This window comes from Paramormyrops kingsleyae, chromosome 1 (genome assembly GCF_048594095.1).
Source record: "Paramormyrops kingsleyae isolate MSU_618 chromosome 1, PKINGS_0.4, whole genome shotgun sequence".
NCBI lineage: Eukaryota > Metazoa > Chordata > Actinopteri > Osteoglossiformes > Mormyridae > Paramormyrops > Paramormyrops kingsleyae.
Genome location: NC_132797.1, coordinates 68,737,340 through 68,764,096, shown reverse-complemented (window position 1 = coordinate 68,764,096; position 26,757 = coordinate 68,737,340). Strand labels below are relative to the sequence as shown.

General features: G+C 45.7%; 3 protein-coding genes across 23 annotated transcripts in view; 1 reads left to right on the top strand and 2 right to left on the bottom strand.

Annotated features, from left to right (window-relative positions):
- tanc1b (tetratricopeptide repeat, ankyrin repeat and coiled-coil containing 1b) overlaps positions 1-12,724 on the top strand; it is a 95,727-nt gene extending 83,003 nt beyond the window's left edge. For 5 of the 7 annotated variants that reach the window (XM_023811518.2, XM_072718533.1, XM_072718542.1 and 2 more), the window contains 9 exons: positions 5,163-5,296; positions 5,433-5,556; positions 5,757-5,932; positions 6,135-6,267; positions 7,773-7,802; positions 7,904-7,995; positions 8,441-8,587; positions 9,498-9,598; positions 10,690-12,724. In XM_023811518.2, coding sequence (XP_023667286.2) covers positions 5,163-5,296; positions 5,433-5,556; positions 5,757-5,932; positions 6,135-6,267; positions 7,773-7,802; positions 7,904-7,995; positions 8,441-8,587; positions 9,498-9,598; positions 10,690-11,986 — 2,234 coding nt within the window. In that variant the 3' untranslated portion in view covers positions 11,987-12,724. The remainder of the gene's footprint in view (positions 1-5,162; positions 5,297-5,432; positions 5,557-5,756; positions 5,933-6,134; positions 6,268-7,772; positions 7,803-7,903; positions 7,996-8,440; positions 8,588-9,497; positions 9,599-10,689) is intronic. The other 2 variants (XM_023811685.2, XM_072718544.1) reach the window with 1 other exon arrangement.
- A 364-nt stretch (positions 12,725-13,088) lies between these two features.
- On the bottom strand, positions 13,089-24,025 carry wdsub1 (WD repeat, sterile alpha motif and U-box domain containing 1). 2 transcript variants are annotated; one of them, XM_023811976.2, is made up of 12 exons: positions 23,881-24,024; positions 23,104-23,522; positions 22,209-22,396; positions 20,406-20,492; positions 19,405-19,498; positions 18,770-18,803; positions 18,483-18,523; positions 18,286-18,392; positions 16,819-16,842; positions 15,022-15,201; positions 13,935-14,069; positions 13,089-13,829 (listed from the first exon to the last, which is right to left on the bottom strand). In XM_023811976.2, the coding sequence occupies exons 2-12, from the start codon at positions 23,499-23,501 to the stop codon at positions 13,675-13,677; spliced, it is 1,443 nt and encodes a 480-aa protein (XP_023667744.1). In that variant the 5' UTR covers positions 23,502-23,522; positions 23,881-24,024; the 3' UTR covers positions 13,089-13,674. The 2 variants fall into 2 exon arrangements, with proteins under 2 accessions (XP_023667744.1, XP_023667825.1); XM_023812057.2 differs by lacking the exon at positions 16,819-16,842 and having other exon boundaries at positions 23,881-24,025.
- Positions 24,026-24,622: 597 nt separating this feature from the next.
- baz2bb (bromodomain adjacent to zinc finger domain, 2Bb) overlaps positions 24,623-26,757 on the bottom strand; it is a 72,903-nt gene continuing 70,768 nt past the window's right edge. For all 14 annotated transcript variants that reach the window (XM_023805284.2, XM_023810116.2, XM_023811400.2 and 11 more), the window contains 2 exons: positions 26,226-26,369; positions 24,623-26,067 (listed from right to left, as the gene is read on the bottom strand). In XM_023805284.2, coding sequence (XP_023661052.2) covers positions 25,914-26,067; positions 26,226-26,369 — 298 coding nt within the window. In that variant the 3' untranslated portion in view covers positions 24,623-25,913. The remainder of the gene's footprint in view (positions 26,068-26,225; positions 26,370-26,757) is intronic.

Sequence of the window (26,757 nt, the reverse complement as noted above, 5' to 3'; positions counted from 1 at the left end):
TGAGTGGTGACTCGGGGGGGGTTTATCTGTCCTGCGGGGCTCCTTGAGTTCCTCTGAAGCAGGGGTGGTGGAGCCAGAGATGACATTGGAACATCTGTGAGAGTGGAGGTGATCTGGACTGCTCCAAACGGAGGACCTTAGGGAGGAAGTCCCAGTGGCAGGAGGTCATGTTGTGTTTGTGCTTGGCTCATTTAGCAGAGGAGCATGTGGCCGGGAATTAGGAACATCTTGATTTGAAGGATGTTTACTTTGATCCTTTTCTCAAAGAAGGGCATGCGCTATGTCACCAGATACCGAGGAGAAGTTGAAAATCACTTCAGAATGGAAAATATGAGCACGGTCAGGTCTATCCTAGTACTATTTTCCATGCACGGCATTTCAAGGAGACGGCCCTACCGTCTCTTTCAGGGAGAGGCTGGACACAGGAGATAAACAGAGCCGGAAAGTGAGGCCACGGTTCCCTTTGGCATTATGTTATCAGCAGATAAAATGCCAAACGCCCTGTTGAGTGTGTGGAATGACTCCGGGCCCTGGTCGCCTGGCCTGGAGCGGCACCGTCTGGGCTCGGTTATCACGATGGCGGCGGTTCTGAAATGTCAGGCCGCATTCCCGGGGCAGAGCCTGCAATAAAACCACAAGACTGTTTCCAGCACTTTACTCTCAGCTGTATCGCTGTTCCTGGATCATGTGTGTGTCAAGGTCCATTAGGTTTTGCTGGTTCTGGATTCATGGCTGGCATCAGTGATAGTTAGATCGTCATCCTGTAATGAACTGGCAGCCTGTGTAACAACTAGCTTCGAGATGTAGGTCAGCCCAACAGGAAGGAAGCAGTTTGTAGTCGAGCCTCACCTTCCAGCTACCAAGCATTTGTTAATGGTTAGAAGCTCGCTGCTTCTGTCCAAATGGGCCCATCCTGAAAAACCTGCTAAGGTTTTGTGGGATCAAAGGCATTTTCATTATTGAAAACTGCCTCTAGGGGGCCCTAGTAGGGGGGTAAACAGTGATTCTTCCAAAATGAATTAGCAGTAGTGAAGATTTAGCATAGAAGTTCATGCTGCCATTGGGCTCCACTGTCTTACGGCCTGATGGAAAGTTACGCTTAATAGCTTAACCTTGACTTTGTGGTTGACTTGATATGCTACACTACACCTATCGTTCATCAACATGCCCTGGCAGGTGTCCCTTTGCCCGTCGAGCCGCAGCCGCAGCTAATGAATGCGAGCCGAAAGCTAATTGCTCGCATCTGGCACCGGTGGAAGAAAAACTAAAAACCTTCTCGCGTTCAAGGAGACACAAAAGCATAAATTGTGAGCCATTCAGCTGCCACTGGGAGGGGGAGGGAAAAAATAACCTATTGCTCATCGCTGATAGGTTTGAAAAGAGGCAGTACTCTGTGTTCTTGTGTGTAATTTTCTATTTCATCCACAATTTGATGTGATTTGCGGTGAGGCAAAATTTAGATGATAATGCTGGAATTGAAATGGCCGGTCTCAGGGCTGGGGTTGCAGGAGGAATAGGGAGGATTTTTCCATTTCCTGTTGAATTAATCTAGTAGAAAGTGACCAGGGTCAGTATTTTATGAAGTTCGTAAATCTTCGTTGCTGATTTTTACGGATTCGGCGATGCATCACTTGTGAAGACCCATGGTGCCTCTGCAGGATGTCACGGCGCCTGGCAACGGGAGACGCAAACTCCCGACGGGAGCCGGTCCAGGCTGCCGAGAGTCCCTCTCATTTTTTTCCCCCATGGACAGTATAGCTATGCTAATAGGACAGAATGGCTGTTTCATTACACACGTCTGCTGGGTAGCTGTGCAATCAAATAAGCTGGAAACGTGACATGGAGGAAAGGGAAAATATCCAAGGATAACTTATGAACTTTTCCATGCTGAGTGTATTTAAATATAAAATATTTCCTTGATCGCTTGGTTGTGCTCAGTATTTGACAAGCTGTATTTATTTTCTAAATGTACGTTAGTAGTTTTCAGTATATAATAAAAACTGAAAGAGATTTTATGTGAAGCAATAAACAGCATGTGATGAAAATCAAAATATCATAAAGTGCACACTAGCCCTGGAGGGCAGTCTTATATTGCTTTTGTCCATTGTAATTACACAAGGAATCACTTTAAATGATAAAATCACCCATTTACAGGCACTGTTTAATAAATGTAGTGTTTAATGCTCTAAAGTGTTTTACTCTTTCATTATTCAGTTTGTGGTCATCACACGCGGGGGCTGCAACATCGATCACGCACGAGGGTGTGCATGCTTAATTTGCGGGGGCCGCGGTGGGTCAGTGCGGCGAGGGGGCCGCAGGGGACCCGAATCCCGTGGGACTCTGTGGCAGAGAGAAATATGGCGTACCGCCGATATTAGCTACCTCGCAGGTCGCCTCTGATTTAGCCAGCCGCTAAATGAAGTGGAACCGTGTGCTGGGTCCGTGCAACGCACGTTACCTGGATATTTGGCATCCCGTTCGGCGTCTAGCTCGTACCTCGTGCTTCCTGGGATGGGTTCCAGGTACTCCACCGGACAAGCCCTTATGGAAGATGGATGGGAGATTTACGCTGGGCTGCTGGGGGCTGCCATGGCCTCTTCCAGCCATTAAATACAAGCTATTACCATACAAGTGCCTTCACAGGCGTGGGGGACGCTGGGCACGATTAGTGCAAATCGATGCCGTTAAGGATCATTTAACTATTAGTGGTTGCTTACCTGGTTATATAGATTATATACTGCAGTGGTTAAAAGCCCAGGCCTCCGGTCCCTCATTCCACAATTTAGTTGTGGTCCAGCACCTGCACACCTGGGCTAGTTATCAGAGGGCTTTATAATTAGTCAAGTTAAAATTGGGTGTGTAGGTAGTGGGACAGAATAAAAATGTGAGCTGAGAAATGGGTCGTGAACTACTGATGTACAGCTGCGTCTGATAGTTCGCAGGTTTTTTTGGGCATCAGTGGTCCAGCGGACACCACAGCGCATCCTTGAGGAGAATGTCAAGGGCTCGATGCCGTGCGTGTGCACCGTTTGAGTTTTATCGCTTGGCCGGTGATTTACGAGCCTCGGGTCGGGCCAAGGACAGTGTCGGCTCTGAAGATTGCCGGGCCGGGAGAGGAGGGTTACCGTCAGAGTGGGAGGAGCGTTCGCTTACAGCGCAACGACAAAGCATCAATCTGCCCATGTCTGTGGGGGAGGGGGGCACGAGTTAAGAGGACTCTAGGGCTTTAATAAAGATGCTGTCCAGGAGCTTTGAGGACACTGTCGCCAAGGCCACCCTCCATTGGGTTATGCTTCACAAGGGAGGATTTTATTGAGCAATGTACAGTGTTTTTTAAATTATTATTATTTATAATGGTCTCAAGTTTGTTGCAGAAGTTTGCAAAGGTCACCACCTTCGCTTATTGTATTTCCGCTGGTGTGCTGGTGTGTAGCATTTTGCAGTGCACTGTATCGCTTCCAGAACTGGAGGAACTAGCTTTTTAAATTGTCCTTTTATATATATATATATATATATATCTTTTTGAAACGTGTATGGGAACTCAGATGTTTACGAAGGAGAGTGAGAGCTGTGGGTGAGATTTCCTGGGGGAGCATATGGAGAGTGGTCTTGATAGACCGTCTCTATAAAGTAAAGCTTGGCTATCCAGATGGATCGTGCGGCTCAGCTTCCCCGGGGCTGGGAGGCTTCAGGTTGTCTCTGGGAGCAGGATTATTTGCTCTGTGTGCGTTTTTGCTTTATCGCCTGGGGTGATGTATGTTACGGTTTAATCCACCGCAGTCGATGCAGTACAGTAACACTGGCCGCATTTGGTTTGTAGCCACACAGCCCAGTGGTGGAAATTATGGCTCTTTCTTACGGTAGAAGTAAAGGGATCCTTATGTAGCAATTTTAAGATCAGTGGTAGACGGTCATGAGAACCTAATTTAAATTTTCGTAGATTTTCCTTGACTGCCATTAGTTTTGGGTAGAAAGATGCTAGATAGCTATTAACAGTTAATGTATGATTAAATTAGGTGCTTTCTAAGAAAGGAACTATGAACTGTGACTCAAACTATCTTCATGTTTATGCATGAAACATGCATAAACATTGTCCAGATGGCTCCTTAAAGGAAAAAAAAATTAACGAGCAATAACTGTTAGGTAATTAAAACAACACAGTGCTGTGCATGGTGTTACCCTGTGCACTCATTTTTTCTTTCCAAATGCCGTTGTGCTCATTTCATGAGAACTGGAAACCTGGCCCTGAATGGCTTTACATTCTTTTGTAGCGTGAATTTTCCCTCAAAGGGCCAAATAGCATTGCATAACTCAGACTTGTTTTGCGAAACGACAGGGTTGTGCTTCAAAACCACGCCGATGTGTATGATCAAAGCTCTGAACGACTGCAGGGACCACGTAAATTCTCACTGTCTGGTCTATAGGATGTCGGAATCTCGGTTTCTGACACCAGTATGCAATTGTTTAAAAACGGTGTCATATCCTGATCTGTTAACGCAAAGTATTTCTGGAGTCCCAAGTCAAGCACAAGAGGGTTCAGGCCTTGTATCTGCGAGATCAGGCACCTCTCCTGGCTCAATAGGCGGACTTCCTTCACAGGGCAGCTGCCATTCCCATTCCGCAGGGTAACAATGTCACTTCCCCGGAGCTGTTTCCCACGTGGACGTGTGCAGTCATTGGGAATTGTTCTCCTTATCAGTAGAGCATCCTGTTCTGCATTCAGACCTTGCATGTGCTTTTGTAGGCCGTATTCTTGAATTCCTAAAGGAAATGTCTTTTTTTGGCATCCTATAAATGCAGCTCCTGTCATTACCTGTTGATGTATTATGCTATTTGCCCATTATTTGAGGGAGGGGGCAGCTTTCCTATGGGCTGTCTACGCATTTAATGTGCAAATTACTGCAACTTGCCAACAACCTACTGACACCTATGAGTATAGAAGCAGTAGCCAGCCAGGGGGACTCCCTCCCGTCCATCGCGATTGAGTTGTATGTAGATGGTGGATCATAAGCTAGTTAACCTTATAGTCTAGCCCAGGGAACCCTACCTATTTGATGCTAATATTCTCTTTATCAGATGATTGGATGTTTACACACCTTCATAGTTGTAATGGATTTCATCAAGTGAGCCCTTTAGTGACGCTTGTCTCCCACCATCCTCAGCCCTGACTGCCGCTGCTGGCCGCGGTAAGCTGGAGGTCTGCAACTTTCTGCTGGATCAAGGGGCCTCAGTGCAGCAGGCGAATCGCAGGGGGGTCTCGCCGCTCTTCTGTGCCGTCAGGCAGGGCCACTGGCAGGTGAGGGAGTCCATGGAAGTTACCCCAGATTGCGTGCTGCAATGGGGGAGGTTCCTCTGATCTGATGAAAAAGGATCCACCACAGCCGATTAGCTGAGAGAGTGATGGCCGTCTCCAAATTCTCTTTTTGCGTCAGATTATGGACGTGCTTCTGCAGCACGGCGCAGACATCGACGTGTGTGACAAGCAGGGCCGCACGCTGCTGATGGTGGCCACTTGTGAGGGACATCTGAGCACTGCCAAATTCCTGCTCTCGAAAGGTGAATGCCCACACCTGCGAGCTCCGCCCCATATACCCCCCCCCCCCCCCGGCTTTATCTTTCGTAGCGATGCGGTCGTTCATCCATGACCTTGGGACAGATTAATCCAGAAGTTCGGCCTAACCTACTTAGGCAAGTTGGGCAGCGCAGGAGGTGCTGTAGACGCAAGTAATAATCGTGGGTTTTGGCTCAATTCTCAGGTGCTGCTTTGACTTCGGTGGATAAGGAGGGATTAACGCCGCTGAGCTGGGCGTGCCTGAAGGGACACAAAAGCGTTGTGCAGTTTCTGGTGGAGAAAGGTGCAGTCATAGATCATACGGACAAGAACGGACGTACTCCGCTGGACCTGGCCGCGTTCTACGGTGATGCGGATATCGTAAGTAGTTCCTCAATAAATAGGGGCTTAAGCTACCTTAGCCCTCATATCTCAGGTTCAGCAAATTTGTCAATGATTCTTAGACGTTTCTGGCCACTACTCTGCAAATATGGGAGGAAGCAAAGCATTCTGGTTCTGTTGTCATGTGAGCTTTTATAGTCTTCATTAGTTCCCAGCTAAGCTCTTCCTTTCTTGCTTGAAGGTCCATTACCTGGTGGAGAAAGGGGCAGTGATTGAGCATGTGGACTACAGTGGCATGAGGCCTCTAGACCGCGCTATTGGCTGCAGGAACACGTCAGTGGTGGTGACCCTGCTGAAGAAGGGGGCAAAGCTGGGTGAGATCTGGGCTCCATATCACAATTCAAACCACCAAAGCGTATGACACATTTGAAGTAATAGTTTTGGCTGCATACCTCTAGAACTAGGATTGTCACGAGACTTGACACGACAATCATTTTCCTTCTGCTTTCATCATCAGGGTTGACAAATGTCTTCCATACAGAACTGCTGATTTCATCCTTAAATGTTTATTATTGTTATTAATGCTGGCAGGCCTCTGAGGGAATTTATTTTAGCATGCTTCTGATGTGTTCAGGAGGCTTCAGGTATTCTGTGCTGGGTTGGATTGCTGGCTTTTGGGTTGAAAAATGAAAAAACACTCTGCTTGTTCTAAGCAAGATGCACAAAGCCAGTCTGGGCATGCGTCACAAAGTTTCCAATTACTGGAAAACGAGACAAGGCTACGGAGATGGAATACGGTGCGGTACTTGTTCCAGGGTTGAAATGTGACACCCAGATTCATGCGGCTTGTTTTTCCTTCTGTCATTTGTGCCTGTCACTCTCACTTGGGTGTCGAGCCCAAGCATGGGACTTGTCAGGCTTTAATAGCGATTACTAGACTACCGAGGCCCTCTGCCTATTTCCCTCCATTTTTAAATCTTGTCTACTCAAAGTTAATGGTTATAGCATGGCTGAGGACCCTTTTTCCTGCCAAGAGCCATTTCAATTTCTGTAACATCTTTCGAGAGCCATGCTAACTTACAGATCTCATATATCACACTAACCTCACACAATATTTTGTGATACTGTATCGATTCTCAAAAACGCTATAAATTTTTTAATTTATAGTTTTACATGCAACCATGCATGGTGGTCAGTGGTTCATTGTGTGTTGTTTAAACCATTTGACTTCTCCACTCGAACGCAACAAGGTGAACTGAGACAGGAAGTGGTGTAAGGGCGCATTGCTAATGTTAGCATTAGCAAACCTAGCTGACTTGACTAGTAACGTTACCGATGGCTGAATCCAAAACAGTTAGACCGGCTTTGCAGCATACAGAGCTGAAGTGTGGGCACTGTTACAGGGGACTGTAATAAAGCATATAATGAATGAAATATATTGAATTGTAACCCCCCTGTATCACGATACATATCGTATCACCAGACTAGTTGCCAATTAATACCTCTAATATTATATTTTCTTATCGCTTGAAAGAAGTAACTGCTGTATAGAATTCTATATTTTTTTTGTACTTTTTAGTTGCGTATTTTGTATTAATGAAATGCCTCGCGGGATCAAACTGTCGTGCAGGGTACATTCCCCTATTTGAAGGCATCCCCAACGGAATGGTTTGGGGTCTTCCAGTTACACATTGATCTGATAAAGAAATTAGCAATACCTGTCCAGTCCTCCTTAATATTTTAGTTTCCAATTATTGACCTTAGTGTGTATGAATAGGCCTCTTATATATTTCATGGAATTTATCTCTCTTCTGTCCTATATGCCTGTAATGACTTCTGCTCTCTTTCCCTTAACTGCTTTCGATAATGCATTGTTAAGGCTACAGAACATCTCCTTATGATCGATCAGGTACAATCTCTAGGTAACTTTACTCCGTACCAGTTCAGCTCTCGATATTGCCTTCAGACGTGCATGTCGTCCCGGTGTGAGCCTGTCCCCCCTCACCACAGGGAACGCTGCCTGGGCGATGGCGACATCCAAACCCGACATTCTCATCATCCTCCTTCAGAAGCTCATGGAGGAAGGCAACCTGTTGTATAAGGTACTGGATTGGATAAGCACACTTTCACAGCAGCTTTGTGGAGAATGAGGTTCATTCCTTCAGTGTAGCATCTTATTTAACTTGAAGTCACCACTATTGAAGCAGTCTGGCTTCCTTTTGTTGTGCATGTATTTTGTGTCAAGATCTGAGCCACCAATATTTGTGTTGCATGAAGTGTGTGGGATTTTTCTTTCTTTTAATACCGCAGTGTAGAATAGATGAATTCTCGGGCATTCATACATGGAAGTTAGACCAGCACTGGACTCTTGAGGACTCCTAAGCCAATGCTTCTTAAACTAGTCCTCAGGGACCCTCCAGACGGTCCACATTTTTGCTCCCTCCGAGCTCCCAGGAAATTAGGAGAGAGTAACAGCATGGACCATCTGGGGACCCTGAGGACTGGTTTAAGAAGCACTGTTCTAAGCCACCTGTTCTGCTCTCTCAGAAAGGGAAGATGAAGGAGGCGGCACAGAGGTACCAGTACGCCCTGCGCAAGTTCCCCAGGGAGGGGTTTGGGGAAGATCTCAAGGCCTTCAAGGAGCTGAGGGTCTCGCTGTACCTCAATCTCTCTCGCTGTCGCAGAAAAACCAATGTGAGCTCAACCTTTTGTTATTGTACCTTGTATATAGTTGGTATTCAGCTATTGCATCAATAGAGTATGTTGTGTATTGTTTAATTTTATGGTACTGTAATTATAGAGGGGTGGTAAGGGAAAATGTCATGGTCGATTAGAAAAAAATATGTGGGAGTGCTGTTCAGTAAAGTAGAGATGTGTAGTAATGAATAATCAACCAGTGCCGATGTGTGAGAAGGAATGGTTTGCAGTTCTGCTGTAGGGACTTTTGGGTGAATTTACCCAAATCCCTTACTGTAGGGTCTTTGCTCAAAGGCAAGCAAGGATGTCACTGACGAAATGTGCAGCGAGCTCTGACCCAGGCAGCGAATTCCAAGCCCAGATGAATCACGGCAGCAATTGTGAAACTGTCAGCTGCCTTTTATGGTGATCTTTTGTGTATGTCGCTCAAGGACAGAATCTCTTTGTTTGCCTTGAGTCAGTCTGAGAAACATCAGAATATAAATATCTCATTACTGGCTCTGCTTTTATATCCATAAAAGATGCATTCTTGTTCCCGCTATTAGTGTATCACCATTAACAAAGAGTTTCTCTTTAAGCTGAGTTAGGGATGGATGTCACAGATGGACAGGTGGACATTCCTTTCTGTGCTCTCAATTTTGATAAAATTGTTATTCTTTAGTCTTGAATCATACGTTAAAAATCACGCTGCACAAAGGCTGCTGACCCGTCCAGTGAGCAGCTTCTGATGACCTCATTGCATGCCCCCTCGCATGGAAGAGCGATAACGGCGGGATTTGGCGGTCTGCTAATGTCACTGAAGCTGTCCCCCCTCCCTTGCGAAACGTTCTCAAAGCCAATCGTGGAGTGATGGCCATTTGGCCCTGCCTTCTCTGGGTTGATAATGCCGGTCTGTGCCTCTTGACAGGACTTTGGCATGGCGGAGGAATTCGCGACAAAGGCTCTCGAGCTGAAACCGAAATCCTACGAGGCCTATTATGCCAGAGCCAGGGCAAAAAGGAGCAGCAGGTAAGACTATTAGTGAAACAGCCCTTGCTTTGTCCCGCTCTCATTTTCCCCCAACGGATGTTCCAGGCTCCACTAGGGGGGTAAATCATTTAGCTGTGTGTGAAAATCCCGCCGCTTAGTCCATTGCCGCCTCCACATAAAAGGGTACCTTAGAAAAAGACTTTGAGGTTTCATTTTTCTTCAGAATGTTTATTGAATATTCACTACAGATGAGGAATAGTACATCACAGGAAGGTTAGGTCCCTTTTCTTAATCCAGTGGTAGATACTTTCTTCACTTCAATGACACACTTCAACCTACTTACCACATTAAATAAGACCTCAAACTGCTGTGGGGTGGTTTGTGCGTAGCTCCTTGGGACTCAAGACCCTGCAGTTAAAATGTTAACATTCCATATTCCAAGCATTCCAAGTTCTTCAACATGTCACTTTGAACAGTTACTGCAGTTTCATGAAATCCAATGAATTTAGCACTAAATTTTGAGCCAAGTTAAGCATAATTTAAGGGGCTCCATGGAGGGCTTGCCAAGAGCAATAGCAGTAGCTACTCTACTGGTATCTGGTCTTTATGGATGACCAGAAACTTTGTGGTTGTTTACTGAGCACAACAACAGTTCCATAGCAGAAGGTACTTCTGTAACCCCGAGATGTTTAACTGGTGACACTAATGTTGGATCACTCGCAAGGATGGAATCTCGAAGTTGCTCCAGCAGCCGCCTTATTTTGTGGAACGAACACGGCATGTTGGCTTTGAGCCGCCTCACTGTATGGTCTGTTCTCAACCAAATACAAATTGGCCTAATGTAGCGTGTGTGTATGGTTTTGGCTTATTTCATAAACAAGGTGTGGAAGATGTTGTCCTAGTGCCAGACTTAATGAAACGCATTCCTGAAGTCAATGAGGCATGCAAAAATACACAACCTCTTTAAGTTCCACGTTTGTGATTATTGTGTTATCGGTTGTTCGGCATTGTCAGTGGAAAGACAAGGTATCATTTTGTTGTCAGGAAGACCTACGATTTGGCATGGGGAATATTGCAGAAGTCGCTCCTCCTCTTTGACTACTGAGAACGTGTCACGTTTCTCTCCGCAGGCAGTTCACCGCCGCGCTGGCTGACCTACACGAGGCCGCCAAGCTGTCCCCCAACAACCGCGAGATCCGTCGGCTGCTGGCGCGCGTCGAGGATGAATGCCGGCAGCTGCAGCGCACGCAGCAGAAGCCGGAGCCGCCCGGCCACGACTCCGACGATGAGGAGGGATCTGCCGATCACATGCCAGAGAGGGAGCTACAAGGCCAGAGCCCACCAGGGCCAAAAGACGGTGATAAACAGGAGCCTTCCCAGCAGGGCTGGCAGCAGAACAGTAGCTCCCTAAATAGGACTGTAGATCCGGCAGCCCCTGCGGCTCAGGACTCTGGGCCCGCCTCGCCTCCCAGCAGGCCGGCCCACAAGTACCTCCGGGAACCCGTGACCCAGCAGGGCCTGGTGCTCCAACCTACCAAGCAGGCCCAGATCATCAAAACCAACCAGCACATGAACTCCCTGCAGGCCGGGGGCAGGTCCCATTCCCAGTACCCTTCCTCCAGCCCCCTGCCCAGCCGGCACCTCTCTGGCGCGCTCCAGCTGAGTCCCGGCATTGACATCAGCCCACTGTCCCCAGATTTCTCAGGGTTCGCAGAGAGCCCGGCTTCATCCACCCTCCACCACGTCGGGGAGAACTGTGGCTTCCCTAAAGCATCCGAAAGGCTTTCTGCTCTGTCTGCATCCTCCCTGGACGCGCTGTCGGGGACGTCCCCATCAAAAGCGAGCCAGGAAGCAGCGGCACTGGGACCACAGGCCGGGATGATGAAGGTCTCCAGTTCCACTGGCAGCCTGGCATCCAGTAGCAGCCTTTCAGACAGCGGAAAGCCGCAAGGCGCAGACGTGCGTGCCAAGACGGTCGGGGACAAGGTCCGGCAGGCCCAGAGTGGGGGGACAGAGTACAAGCCCCGCCCCTTCATGGGGATCACAGACAAAACGGCGAGGTTCCAGCAGCTGCAGCAGCAGCAGCAACAGATGCAGCACCACCACCAAGGCCGCAGCTGGCAGAGTCAGTCCTCAGAGGGCCTGGTGGGCCATGCCACAGGCCCGCAGCCCCTGAACTGTGAGCTGTCATTCAGTAGAGGGGGGAGCGCCTACCAGGAGGCCTTCACCAGCCCATCTCAGGGTCCCACAGGGGGCCTCCACAATGGGACGCACGCCAAGGAGCTCGCCGAAAGGTTCTGTTACAAGGAGCCCAAGCTGGCCGTGGGTGGGCCGCACCCTCTCTCAGACGGCAAGCCCAGAGAGAACCCTGCCATTCATGTTGCGGCGATGAAACCAAAGCGATCCTTTATAGAGTCTAACGTTTAAGTCATTCATCCAATTTTTCCTGGGTGGCTTTAGTCTGGGTTTTGTCTCCTCCCTGCTCCCATATACTTTATAGTAGATTTAAAGCTTCTAGGTCTTGTTTATATTTCTCCAGTCATCCTGTCTGTGTCAGGTGAGTGACCAGGCCTCCTCAAGCTTCTGTTTGGAGCTGCAGGCCATCCTGGTATCCAGCCAAGCTGGAGACCCCTGCCAAGATGTTGGTAAGGTGCACACAGGAGGGAGAAATGGCAACGGCACTTTAAATTGGGCACGGGACAGGCATGTCAGCCGTGTTGCCTGTTGGGCTGTGGTGGTCTCAAGGAGCTGTTCCTGTTTGAACACATGGTGCTCACTGTGAAGAAGGACATTTACAGCTGGGTGCTGCAAATCCTCACACATGTACATAAGCTTCCCCTCAAGTGAAGGCTGTCATTGTGAATACCTTTGTCTGTTTATCTCCCTCTCCCCTCCCCATTTTGCTTCAGATGGTGTTGAAGGTTCTTAATGTTTGTCTGTATATTGTAAAGTTGCCCTAATAATGCTTAACCAAGTCCTTTCTCTACCTGCTTGTCAGTGCTGTCTAGGTTAATTTATTTACAGCTTCATCAATTGTAAAAGCAATATTTTCTATAGTTATTTTTGCACAGCTACTCCCACCTTTCCAAGGACAGGCTCTGCTGAGACGTGCATGCTACAGGTGCAGTTTATAACGAATAAAAACATTTAGCGGTCGGCCCATTACCATCATACAATTGTTGATATTCTTCAAACCAGTGTTGTACTTCCCTCCCCCCCACAATATGGCGAATTGCCATTGCAAAGGTGGTTAAGGGGCCTTTAGCTATATGTCTCCCCGTATGTTGTGTCTCAGCTGCCATGGTCTTGTCAGAACAGAGTCATGTTACTGGACACTTTTCCTTCATAGTATCTTGTGCACTTGCTAGTGTGGGTCTTTTTCCGATGCACCAATGTGAATGTAAGTACTTGTTCAGTTTTCACTGGGGTTGGAAAAACTGGTAACTGCAAAATTGTATCATCACAAGGCAGGGTGCTTTGAATTCAGAAAGAAACTGGTTTTTTGATCACACCGTACTGTATCAGAGGATTGGGTGACATGGAAAAATTTAATGGTAGGTCTAGAATTCATTGACCTAATTTTCAAAGCAACACTGAAGTAATCTTTCAGACAATGGATGGAAGCAGTGGTGCTGAAGTACATCATGCCAGCTAGATACCTTGGGTCTCTTAATTTGTCTACACTTACACCAAGTTCATTACTACACTGTTTGATTACTTGTATAACCGATAAGTACCCCAAAAGGTTTACTACCAAAGAATTTCTACTTATTCCCAGTTCTATACCTGGTGCAATAAAGAAACACCCCATGGTGTCCAAGGTCTTTAGGTAATTGAGCATAAACAAGCTAGAATCTTTACACACATTCAGCCTTTCCAGGCTGGCACAGTGGTTAGCCCTGTTGCCTCACACCTCTGGGACCAGGGTACAAGTCTCCATCAAAGAGTAGAGCATGGGGTCCCCCCCAAGTTTGAAAACATGCAAATTGCCTGTAATGATGTGAGTGTGCCCCAGCCTGTGTTGTTCCCTGCCTCACTCCCATAGGACCCCCTGCAACCCTGAATAGGGTAAGCAGTTAAAGAACATGCATGGATGGATGCAACCTTCCCAGCATCTATGGTTGACTGGCCTTCCAGCGACCAATGGCCATCTTGAGTGTCCTGTTTGGAGTCAGTACTGTGGTTTGCAGAGGCAAGTTTGTCATGGGACTGGAACGATTTCTGCTGCTGATCCAACCTTCAATCGCGTCCCTCTCGTAGGAATAGCCATCTGTCACAATAAAAACCCACACAGTGACATCACTGTATACTACCAGCCAATTACTCAAAGGTACAAAACACTACTGACATTAGGGCTCCCTGAACCTGTACCTACCTGCTGCTATGACTGGATCCTTCATCATCTCTCTGGTGATTGGACACAGAAACTCATCAGGGACACCTGTACAGACCATGGACATCTTCAGCTCCTCCACCTTCCTCAACAACTTGTTGCGTAGGCCAACAGAATCTAAGACAAAAAAAGAAACAGGACACAAAAAACTGACTAATGCACCATCTACACCGGACTCACTCTGGTGATTAATGACATTTCATCTCGTACTGAAACAGCCAGGCATAATTAGCTGTTTTGTGTGACGACAAAGGACAAAAGGCTAAAATAAAGCTGTCTGGATTACTCCAAACTATTCTGCAGGACCCTCTGAAAAACATACAACATGGTTTCAGACTGCTTTCCTTCATCTTAAACCACAGCACGATCAACCATTCAGAAACCTTTATAGAAATGTACACTAACACCTTACAGTTCTTCTGGATTCATGTAAACATATATGCATTGGTATTAAGAGATTAACCAATAGGTAAAAACTTCATAAATAACTATAAAATGTTAATCTATATAAGATGCTTAGCATTCAATAAAAAAAAATCAAAAAAAGCCTCAGGCTTGACGTTACTTAACCGCTTTTAAAGAGCCCATAAAATAGTGCCTTTGCCTAAGGGTGTTAAAAGAAGGACAATACAGTAAAATGTGTTTAAAAGCAATTTTACATGTGGTAAAAAAACCTCTAAGTAAAAACATGAGCCTTTCTGGTGCCCCATAGGACACCATGTCTAGATGACCAGGTCCCACAATTTTTAAAGTTAACTCTTGTCTAAACGAAAGTAATTTCCAACATAGTACATGCCAGCGCTCACATGGCTGGAACAGACCAACACTCTACTATACTTCACGCTGCAGATTTATATCTAACCTGACCGCCCATCCATGACTATACAGATACACAACCCAGGAACAGAGCATTCCTCTACTGTCTCTGATAATATCAACCCCTTATATCCCCCTTCCCACTAACTAACATTCCAGAGGACATGAAGTCTGCTGTCCACTTATATATGTATGTGTGTTTGTATTTATATATCAAATGAGACGCACACCTCTAACAACCCGATTCCCTTACCGACTTTGAGCTCCGCGGTCAGGGTCTCCTTCGTCAGGCCAAGGAGCTCGACGCCGTCGATGTTGTTGGCCTTAAAGGTGCTGACCAGCGCCTCCAGCCCCTCCTCGCACAGCCAGGCTGAGACGTTGTCTTCTGACCAGTCACTCGCCAGCAGCGTCACGCAGCCCCCGGATTTCCTCCCTGAGAAGAGAGCCGAACAACAAATACCTTTCCCAACAACCACCAAACCACCCAGCAATCTTCTGCAGACAGCCCCCTGCGCTGCCAAACTACCACAGAAAAAAAAAAAAAAAAAGCCATTAGCATCAAGCAAGGACTAATTTGATTCTGCATTACTATGCATCCTGTCCTTATCTACAACTCCTCACAATGACATTTGTGCATCCTGTGAATATGCATCACCCCCCACTCCACATCAAATACGACCTTCCAGTGACATTGTTCAAGCCACCTTAGTTTTTCAGAGCAGCAGACACACACACACACATTCCACCATCAGGCCTGGTGAGAAAGCTTCCCAGGGAACATCTCATTAACCAGAGCTTATATGCATTTTCCACTAGCACTCTCCATCGTCTGACCAGACACATGAAACAAATTCCAAAACGGCGAACACTAGGGCTGTTCATCAAATTCTAATTTCAATTACGATATTGGCTTCCAACGATTACCGGCACAATGACGCTCCCGTTTTCTCTCGTTAATCCAGTGCCCCCCTTTCCAGCCCCTTTTTCTTTCTCAGTTGACTTATATGTAGAGTTCAAGGAAATCCACTGTTACAAACACTGTACACCACAAAACCATACTAAGAGAAACTGCGCCGATGACAACCATACAATTAAAGAGGAACAAACATCTTTACAGGCAAACTGACAATTCAGCCAGTCACCACACCAGCCCTCAAGTGTTACTCTACTGCTTCAACGTGCAACTTCCCTACCAAAGGCAGGCCGCCTGTTTTACTTCAAAATAACACAAACTACTTCGAAATTTCACTCAGTCTTCTCCACACTACACATCTGCTCCAACTCCACTTTATCAAGAGCGAAAGTTTCTAAACGACAGCCAATATTTCATCAGCAATGGAGAAACCCGCTGAAATACTAATGCCACTGGCATCTTGAGGCGCGTCATAAATGTCAACAAGGATGCACAAACAGACCTTTCATTTTCCCCACTAGCTCAGAGCAAAGCAGCTTCAGTCACTCTCACCATCTGCTGAAGCCTTTAAAATTACTGCACAAACGACTGGCGGGGAACAGGACAGCAGAACGCCTCCCATACCTACACATGTGACAACCCGGCTGACAACAAGGCTACGAAATATTGTATTACTTCAGAAAATATACAACTTAGCATACTATGATTTCTTAGACGACAAAGCCATCCTGAGCTATTACATTATTCTATGGAAATACAGAATGCGCTCGTGATGTACATTTAAATTACACCAATAACTGCATCTCACACTATATCACATGACCCATACATCCTTCAATACATCTGTTTATATAGAAGAAAAATGAAGGAAGCCATTGCCTCCACATACTGTCAACACTTCTGTGCTATTTACTGACACTAAAGCCCCTTCAGGTCCTTCCATATAACATTACCGCCATCCTTCAAACAGCAAAACAAGTCAGGGACAAAATGACTTCTCAGTTACCAGGAGGGATGTCACTTCTCACATCCCAAACACAAGACCCTTAAGTGCCTGATCCCTTTTCATCTCCGCTGGATCTCCATCCCTTCTGCAATCACAGAGTGACCAATCACAAATGCAACGGCAGGACTCACCAGGAACGGCCTTTTCCTCATTCCCTAGGGAGTCACGGCAACAGGAAGAAGAAAAACCATCAGTGTGGGCAATAACAGACATCTGTGGCACAGCGGGCTTGACAATCCTCAGCTACAGCTTAGGCAGCAGTCTGTACACATGCTGTTCACTCTGTGCACACTGGAGTGGAATAACCCTATTGGTCAGCTGTCCTGTGACTCTTTTCAGGTTAATTAGAAAGCCACCCCCATCACACTTTGTACCACCTGGACCCCTACAGAGACCTACTGCTATCATCTCTATATTTCCCCCCGGCATTCGCCAGCTGCAGTTAACTGCTCTGCAGTCCACTAGGGGGCGACCTCCTCACTGCATAAACCAGGGGTCACCAACATGGTGCCCGCGGGCACCAGGACGCCCCCAAGGACCACATGAGTCGCCCACTCACCAGTGAGCAGCATCTACAATTTAATTTTATCCTGTTGCTATTCTTCTTTAATCACATTTGAAATTATATAGATTTGAAAATGACAATATCAAAAAAAAAAAAAAAAAAAGCATAACTAAAGGTAAACTGAGCAAATTTGTTATTTAAGAAGAGCGTATCAAACCAGTAGCCCTTCGTTTGGCTCAGTACCCGTGAAGTAGCTCTCGGTTTCAAATAGGTTGGTGACCCCTGGTTAGGGCTGGGCGATATCATATCGCGCATGTGCAGTGATCAGCAGGGCTTCAGATGACAGACGAAGCGTTTGGCCAAGCGCCAACTGTTCGGTGCTATACGGACATTAATTTACGCCCATAATTTGGATTAGTAGTATGTCAAGTATTAATGAGATGCATTTTGTGATACCCAAAAGTTAGTAATCTGTATAAACTTTATGTTTCTTAAATTCGATTAGCGGAGGACCCCACATAATACTGTTTTGGTATACTACGGTTTGGTATACTACGGTTTGCTATACCTCAGTGCAATATGTACTGAAGTCGCGGTGAAGAAGAGCAGCCACATCATCTTTTAAAAAAGAGGAGATCTTGTGGATAAACAAGGTAAAAAGACGTCGGCAGTCTGGTGGTACTTTTTGCAGTTCAAAGTCTGACACATTTATTAAACATAAGGATATGCCATATTTATACTAATAATGACTTTTGGACGCCATACAAAGCCTCATTAATATTTTAGCCATACTACTAAACTGCTTAAATTGTGGGCGTAAATAAATGTCCGTATAGCACCGAAAAGCTTGCGCATGACCAAATCTCATCTGAAGCCCTGGTGATTATTGCACATGCGCGATGCAATATCGATATATCGCCCAGCCCTACCCCTGGCATAAACAAACTAACCTATGGCCAGCATTATTAAGCTGCAGTGATGACCAGCTCCACATATGGGCCAGTCACACATCAATGGGAAGTGTCTGTTATTCATGAAAAGCACAATGCTATTCTACCCGCCAGACCTTGGAACGGAAGCAGGGGATACACACCATGCTCACTGCTCCCGTCCAGCAGCCTCCAGACATTCACAGTCTTATCCATGGAGCCTGTGGCGATCAGGGCCGCCGTCGGCGAGAAGGCGCAGGCCGTCACGTACCTGCGGCAGAGGGTCGTGGGACTTACAGCAAGGCCGGGCACCACGGGAGACCGGAGCAGATGGAGACAGCTTACAAGCAGAATGCTTCACCTCTCATGCTGCTTCAGAGTGTAGAGCAGGAGCCCTTGGTGCTGAAAGAGCACAGACACACACATCCCCATCAATCGACAGCTCGTCACAGTACTGCCGCCCAGGGCCCAATACGGAGGCGGGGCCGCAAGTCCAAGCTGAAAGCTGATTGGCCACCTCCCCTGCCACTCACTGAGTCTAACCATAATAATGATAGGGTTAGCCCCTCTTCTACCGGCACCCCCCCCCCCCACCTTATAATTCGAGAGTCACTCATGCTAGCAATCTAAAAACGACAGGTTACTTACCGCATCATAAACTGCCACAGTTTTATCCACCGAACTGCAGGGAGACAGGCTTTCAGTAGCGTGAAACGTACAGATCACGATACACAGGCCTGGGTAGCATCTGCATCTTTAATATGCCTTTACTAAGCATTCCATATAAATCAAGGCAATAATCATCTGTAATTGATAATGACACTGTACTTGCTAAATTACACGCCGCTTTTTTCCTAATACAAACACAAGCAATAATCATGGTAACATTACTGAAACAGGCCAATTACCAATATAATACAGACGTGACCTTTAAATCGCACATATGGCTGAGAGCATAACCTCAAATGACACACACTCACTAAAAAATAGGCTAAATTCAATTAATTTCATGAACAAAATTTTCAAAGCCGACGCACAGAAGCCAAATCACCGATTCGGGCTCTGAAATAAGCAGGAGTGATCCAATCACATGCACAGACCTCATCATTTAACCAATCACAGCTACTTACCACACTTCCAACCATTTCAAAGCCATTCAAGTACACTTTCATACAGGCACTTTGAAGGGCAGACACTGTCAGGCCCCTCACTCTGGATACATTAGTACAGCTGTGCTCTCCATCCTGCTTTCTGGACCAGCGCGACATGCAGGACCTGCTTACCCCGACACAAGCAGCTGCCCGTCAGCAGAAAAGGCGCAGGACAGCACCGGTGCCGACTGCCCCGTCAGCGTGTGCAGGAGACGCAGCTTACAGCCTGCAAATCAATCCCACACATCAGCTCCCCAGACCTCAACCGACGTCCAATCAAATCCCTACGATCAGCCCCATTCCCTCACAAAGGATTCTGGACCAACAAAATACATCTAAAGTCCTTGTTAATAAAAACCCAACATCTAATAATAATCAGTCAAACATTATGCTGCATCACAACGCCACGCGGTTCCATCGATATTCGTCTGTTATCCACGGTGACAGAATCTCCCAACACAAACAATTCAAACATTCTGAGCACCATCAGCAAACCATCTGCTCTTCATCATTTGTCTACAATCAGATGTGCTCCAAAAGCCTCCAGCTGCTCAGACGACTGAAATTAAATGTCTCGGTTGCACTTAGAGAAGCACAAGTACAACAGATATTAGCATCCTGCTGACAGAAAGAGCAAAAAATCCTACAGAGCTGCTAGAAAAATACACAAAGGCCATGTTGCACTGTCTACCAACATTCTCCATCTTGGGGTTTGACGTGCGAGTCCATAGCCGACGGCAGAGAGCTGATACACCATCAAAATTCACACAGGAACTTGACACGGTATGTAAACCTGATACCTAAATATGTAGACAGGCAGTGCAGAAGTCGCTCTCAGAATTTCATTCACACATACAGCACCTGCGACAGAAACTTCTGATGCATTTAAAGATAATATAAAGGCTAAACAAACTACTCTTAACAAGGGTGCTACCTCAGGAGGACACTACAAAGAGCTCTGGGTCCACATCCTTAGCCGTCACTCTACCCATTCCTCCAAGGTCATGTGCTATTAACAGCAACATCGTTACTGCATTATTAACAAGGCTTCATGAAGTGCTCATTAGATGATCCACGCAAGGGCCAGACTAGCCTCGCACAGTCGCAACTGCATCCAGGGTGGCGCCACCTACCTGCCGGCCCGTGCCACAATACGGTCCATATCTTCAGCAGGCTGTCCTGTCCACAGGATCCCAAACGAAAGTGCACAGATTGGCCATCTGAGGAGCAGGGGAACACGAAAAGAGCAAAAGACATCTGTACTCTTTATCTAAGCCAGACTAATTATCCTAGACACTGCTAAACCATAAAGCCTGCATTATAAAGGGGTGCAAAGCCAAATACGTTACACTACTGCACCCACTACCTATGCCATTAAAGTTTAACCCACTAGGATCGTAACAGTACCATATGGTACATCATTTTTGGATCGGCACCAACAATGAACTTAAATTCAAAAGTAACATAGAAAACATGATACTAATTGTAGCTGTGAGTTGGCTTCGGATGGTGCTGGAGAGCCAACCATGTCACTCAAAAGTAGTTTGCGAACAGTTTTACTTCCAGATAAACTACACCAGCACTGCAGAGAGAGTAACTGATAAGAACAATAATGTGTTCGCTCCGTTATACCAAAATCTGATAGGTGGCTGGAAACACATCAACAGGCGAACTCATCTGAGACCACATCTGCGTGCGCAACCGGAGCAAAAGGCAGAAAGAGCTGATCCAAGTTACTGTTACCATGGCATCTAAAGCACTTTTGCTGGGAAATTTAGACCAGGCTAAAAAATAATTACTTCTATAGTGGTGTTTACCAATACAGATATGCAACCATACTCCGTAGTAGAGGGGATTTAGATGGGATTTAGTTGATTATGATTTTATATTTTTACATTTATTTTACATACTTTAATCTACGATGTGCAAATAAGCATCTTTAGTTTTATTTAGACACATCGACGGCTGCATTGCCATTTGTTTTCAACTTAATTCTGTTTGCCTGCAGTTTTAATAACTTTCAAAATAATTTGTTTTCCCTGCTGTACCAAAACCGCACCGAACTGTTGAACCCAAAACCAAGGTTTGTATTGGACCGTGAATTCTGTGTGCCGTTACATCCCTACCACACACATATACGGTCATGGTTTAAAAATAGCCCTCTGGGCATTATCATGCACCACAGAAACGACTAAAAAACCTTATTCAGGCATAGCCCCAAATTTAGCAGTCTTTTCAAATAAGGGTAGGTTCTTGGAGCAAGTATTCTGAATATTTATAAAAAGTTCTGCTTCACAGAGGCAGGGGCAATCAACACAACACCAACTGCCTGACTGTTCTGTCTTGCTTCCTCTCTGCACAAATCCTGAATTTGTTCTTACAGGAACATGAGTCTTTGTCACAACATATAGTAAGAGAACAACCTAGCTGCCACTTAATTTACTACATGTGTTACCAAACTGACACAGACTCCTTTGAGACTGCAGAAATACTTAAGCCCTGAGTTCTGCTAGCACCATTTCTCTATATCCCCCCCACCCCGAAAAAAAATAAAAAATACCGTGCTAAGACAGTGTTTCCCAACCCAGTCCTCTGTTACCCCCAGTCTCCCTCCCAGCACACCTGTACCAGGTATTCTGTGTTCTCCACTTCATGATTAGGATGTGCTTGGAGCTGGGAGGGGGGCAAAAATTTAGATTGTCTGGAGGGGTCCCCGAGAACTGGATTTAGAAACAATGCACTAAGACATCTCGATTATACTACTGAAGTGCAAAGTTACTGCTGGCAGAGGAACCCTGGCCAGTACTACAGTATGGATGGATGGACCATCTTCAGTGTTCATTCTATATAAAAATTAGTAACACCAGGGGGCACCAATGTCAGCACTAAAGTACAAAGGTCAGAGCAGCAGAAGTTACTCTCTGCGCTATACTCACCACTCTGGACCTGAGGAGCAAAATGGCAACAGGCTACCCCCAGGTCGTGGGCGTTCTTCACTACATGGAGCTGGTTGAGATACAGGTCCCACAGCCGGAGATCCCCATAGGTGGACCCAGTAGCCATCATCTGGCCACACGGAGTGAAGCTGCAGGCCACCACAGCTGTCTCGCCCACAGTTGCTGTCCTGGGGACCATCACACATTCCTACTTAGCTGGAGTCAGACCCCACCTGCTTAGTATTCATTTACACCCACAGGGTACAATCCAAGATGCAACTGATTTGAACTGGCATGCACCTCCCAAGCACTACAATTCTCTTCAAACACATGCAAATGTCTCAAACGCCCAGAGTGTGTCCGTAGCCATCCAGCTGTTCATAATACAGAACTGGATGATTCTGACAGGCGGGGGGGTAGCCGGACATTCTGAGCCCCCTGACAAAATGTCACCTTGGGGCTCCCCACCCCCCCTTATTTATTTGCTCCACTTCCCCAGAGGTGCAGCGACAGGACCAGGCAGGGCAGGCAATGGCCTGGGGCCCCCCAAGTTGGGAAGGGGAGCCCCAAGGGCGGTCGATTAGATAGCACATTGCACCGATAAATCTGCTTTATTTGTGTGTTCTGTTTTTCACACTAAAGTGAGAATAAAGGATCTGTGTATTCAATTCTCTTTGTTGATATGATTAATTTACACTTCACAGTAAAATAAAGGGAATACATTTTACCATGCTGGGGGAGGGGCAGTTGGGGGGACCCATGGAGTTTTTTTTTTTTGCCATAGGCCCCCCAGAGTCCTTAGAAACGCCTATACACTTCCCTAAACTGAACTTGAACAATGTCGACGTCATTGAAAAATCACCCGAATCTGCCTTCTTAACGTCCAGCTACTTACTTGAGTAACGCCTTAGACTGGAAGTCCCAGACCGCCAGTGATCCGTCCGAGGCGCCCGACACCAGGTACGAAGTGCCCGGGGCAAAAGCGCAAACCCTAACGGGACTGCGGCCGGGATGCTGGAGCACCGCGACGATGTCGCCGCTCTCCATGCTCCACACCATGGTCGTGGCGTCCGTGGAGCAGGACGCCAGGTAGCGGCCGCACGGGCTGAAGCAGCAGCAGTGCACGCCGTAGCCATGGCCGGCGAGTGGAGAGAAGGGCAGCTCGGAGAAGTCGGCGGCCGAGTAAACGCGCACTGTCTTGTCCGTGGAGCAGGTGGCCAGGAGGCGGACGGAGAAGGCGCAGCAGTTCACGTCATCGCGGTGGCCCTGCAGCGTGCAGACCAGGGACACCATTTTCACGGCGCGCCTCGGTCCCTAAAAACACCGTAACAAGGAAGAATAGCGGTAAACAAACGCACTTTTATGCAAGATGGCGCAGCTCGGCTGACAACAAACAGAAGTGCACCGACAAACTCCTTCTGCTCGTTGACAAAATTACTATATACACTACAATTAACACTAACGTTTCATACGCTTCCTGCGCTAAGCTGATTTTTTATTTTTTTTTGCGTGGTACACAAACACGTACAACCCGGTAGCATATTTGCAAACTCAGAGCAATGGAGATATACGTGACCGCCGATTAACTTTAACCGAACTGAAAACAAATACTCGTCATGCGCCCAGAATGGTAACAAAACAGCTTTTTCATAAAAGCGAGCCAACTGCCCACCTTGGCTTGCGGATCCCGGGTCGCCGACTCGGTGTCTTGGTGAAGGACGGTCACGTGACGCCGCCCAGGGCTCCTGCGGGATGCCCACGCACTGCCGTTTACGCTATACGTATATTTACACAATACTGTAAAAATACTGCGTGAATATAACACATAACCTCATTTGTTTCACCTTGCAATTAAAAAGAAAACTTTTTTTTATCTGATCATCTAAACGTTAAGACGACGACTCACACTGTGTTATGGTGGGAATAGTCATGTGACAGGCAAGTTGTACTTGAAATCAGCCACAGTATTCAAAGGCTTATCAGGCCAAAGGCACGTATGACTCTTAAAAATTGCGAGGAATTCATTTCTTCTGGTGTCTCACAATTGCAGGGTTGCCAGCTTTGGTCAGCTGGCTGGAGAGAGATTTTCAATTCTAGACAAGTCTGTCCACACATGCACACTCATTTACATGTATGTAACAGTTTTATTAACTTGTAAATATTCTGTAGGTTTTGCAAACTACCCCAACGCTTTCAGTGGAGCTAATTTTAGGTTTATAATGGAATAATATAGATTTGCACTAAGCTTTTTTGCGTATGCGTTAGAGTCTGAAAGAATAAGTGTCACTCCATATGTGTGAGTTGGCAACCCTGCAAATGATAAAATGTAGCATTGAGCTATGATTTATTGAAACTTCCACTGGTAAAATTTCACATCAAAATCAACATTGTGAACACATAGTGACTGACAAATGTTTATGGGTTGAAAAACATCTCTTTATTAGATCCGTGCCACACACACTAGTGAAAAATAATGCTTCTACAAAAGGAATGCTAGCTTTCCGTTTTCCACAATATCTTTAAATAAAATAACTTCAAGTACTCTGACGTAGGTACAAAAAAATCTGCTCTAGCTGCCCCCAGTAGACCACGACACACAGCAAGATTCAAACACAGTGGTTACAAATGTCCTTGTGTCTGTGGCAAGGCAGATGGAGGGAAATGTTTTTTTTTATGAAAAATACTGTGCAACACGATATAATTCATATGGATAAGAAATGATTATGTCGGAATCCGAGGCCTGGGAGGGTTAAAATTATACAAAAATAGAAAAAAATGGAGGGAAAAAAAAAAACAAGTATCCCCTACACCCTGTTGAAAAGGCAGGCACTACCAAGATTAAGGAGACCACAGTGTTTGCAGAGGATAAGTACTGTACAAGCAATATATGTTTAATCACTTTAGGGCTAAAATAAAATGCTACAGTCATTCTAAGGCATAAACCATATCTGATGTCTCAAACAATATGTACACATCATACATATTCCAAACAAGACTTAATATTAACATTAATGAACAGTATATACAGATGTGTCTCAGTTGCCTTAATGTCTTACACAGTTGAGTGATGCAAAAACATCTTTATATATAAATGCAGCTTTACAGTATTACCGTCATGGATCTTTCGGTGCCGTGGAGGCACTGAAAAGTGTAAACAGTTTTTTTTTTTTAAAATCTATTTTTTCCTTTATTCTTGGCTTTGTTTTTATAATTGAAAAACATTCCTTAAGATTTTAAAGCAGTTTTTGCTGTTTCTTCCTTTTCATAGAAAACGAAGACTGGACTTGTTAACTCATAAATAATTAACAAAATTAAATACATTCACTATAATATTAAGGGTAAAGTAAAAACAAAAAAAATTATATATATATAATATTTGTAAATATTATATATATTACATATAAGTAGTGGAAAGTGTTCTTTCCCAATTACAGCTCTGATGGTTGTAAATTCAGTGCAGTTTCTTATAGGAAATGGTATTGCACTAAAACACCCCTGTGTTGAACTCTATGGGGTCGTTTTCCCTGTTTTTGCCAAACCAGCGTCGTATATTAGTGACCAACATAATACAGGAACTCTCGTTTTTGAAAGAGAGAGATTACAGTCGCACGCTTTTGAGATACACCTCAGTACGACTCTCACAAGAGGTCTGCTCTGAAAACTGAATCAGAAACAGCTGGTCCCAGATAGTCAAGGTAAACAGGTTTAGGTTGTTTTTAATAGTTCAGTCCAGCGTCTCTCGAAGAACTTCCTCATGTTATGGCCGGCCCGGCCGATATCAGAATTATCTTCGTTGAACTTCTCACAGTTATCGAAAACCAGGTTCACGTCGATGATGAATGTTTCCAGGTTCTGATACCTGCAATAGAATTTGAAGAAGAGATAATCACTGTTTTGCCATATAAACACAGACACACACATTATCAAGCTCAAACTTTTCAATATGTCTTACAACATTTGGATTGTAAGTCTTATACAGGTCAATTTCATATGCGTCTCAATAAGGGAGGTACACACTGGTTGTTGCTGAGCTTCTCACGGATGGTGGAGAAGTCCATGGGCTTCTTGATCACCTTCTTGTAACCAGGAACCGACTTGGGGTTGACCGGAGTGAGGAAGGGCCAGGCATCCTGGTGGCTCTCCAGCTCAGAGAGAAGAATGCTGTGGGCAGCAGGAGGCAACACGCTGTGGCTAAACATGTTCATAAACCTTGGGCACATTCCTGCTGGTTACAGGTTCAGCAGGTAGAGGCCCCACTCCCTGTGTGTGGTTTTTGCATGTTAGGCCAATGTTGTAATCTAAGGGCGTGCAGTTGGGCTGTCATCTCTAAATTGTAAATATAACTGGTATGTCTTTGTCTTTTTCACTTGAACTCTAATTGCACGTGACCACTTTGTATTCTATTCATAAAAAAATTTATGTGAAATTTCTGTTTTATATCTTTATAGTGCACCATGGGGGACCTGTGTGGAACGACATTTCAATACACTGTATACTGTGTAGATTGTTGTATTGACAATAAACCAATCTTGAATCTTATGTGTAATTG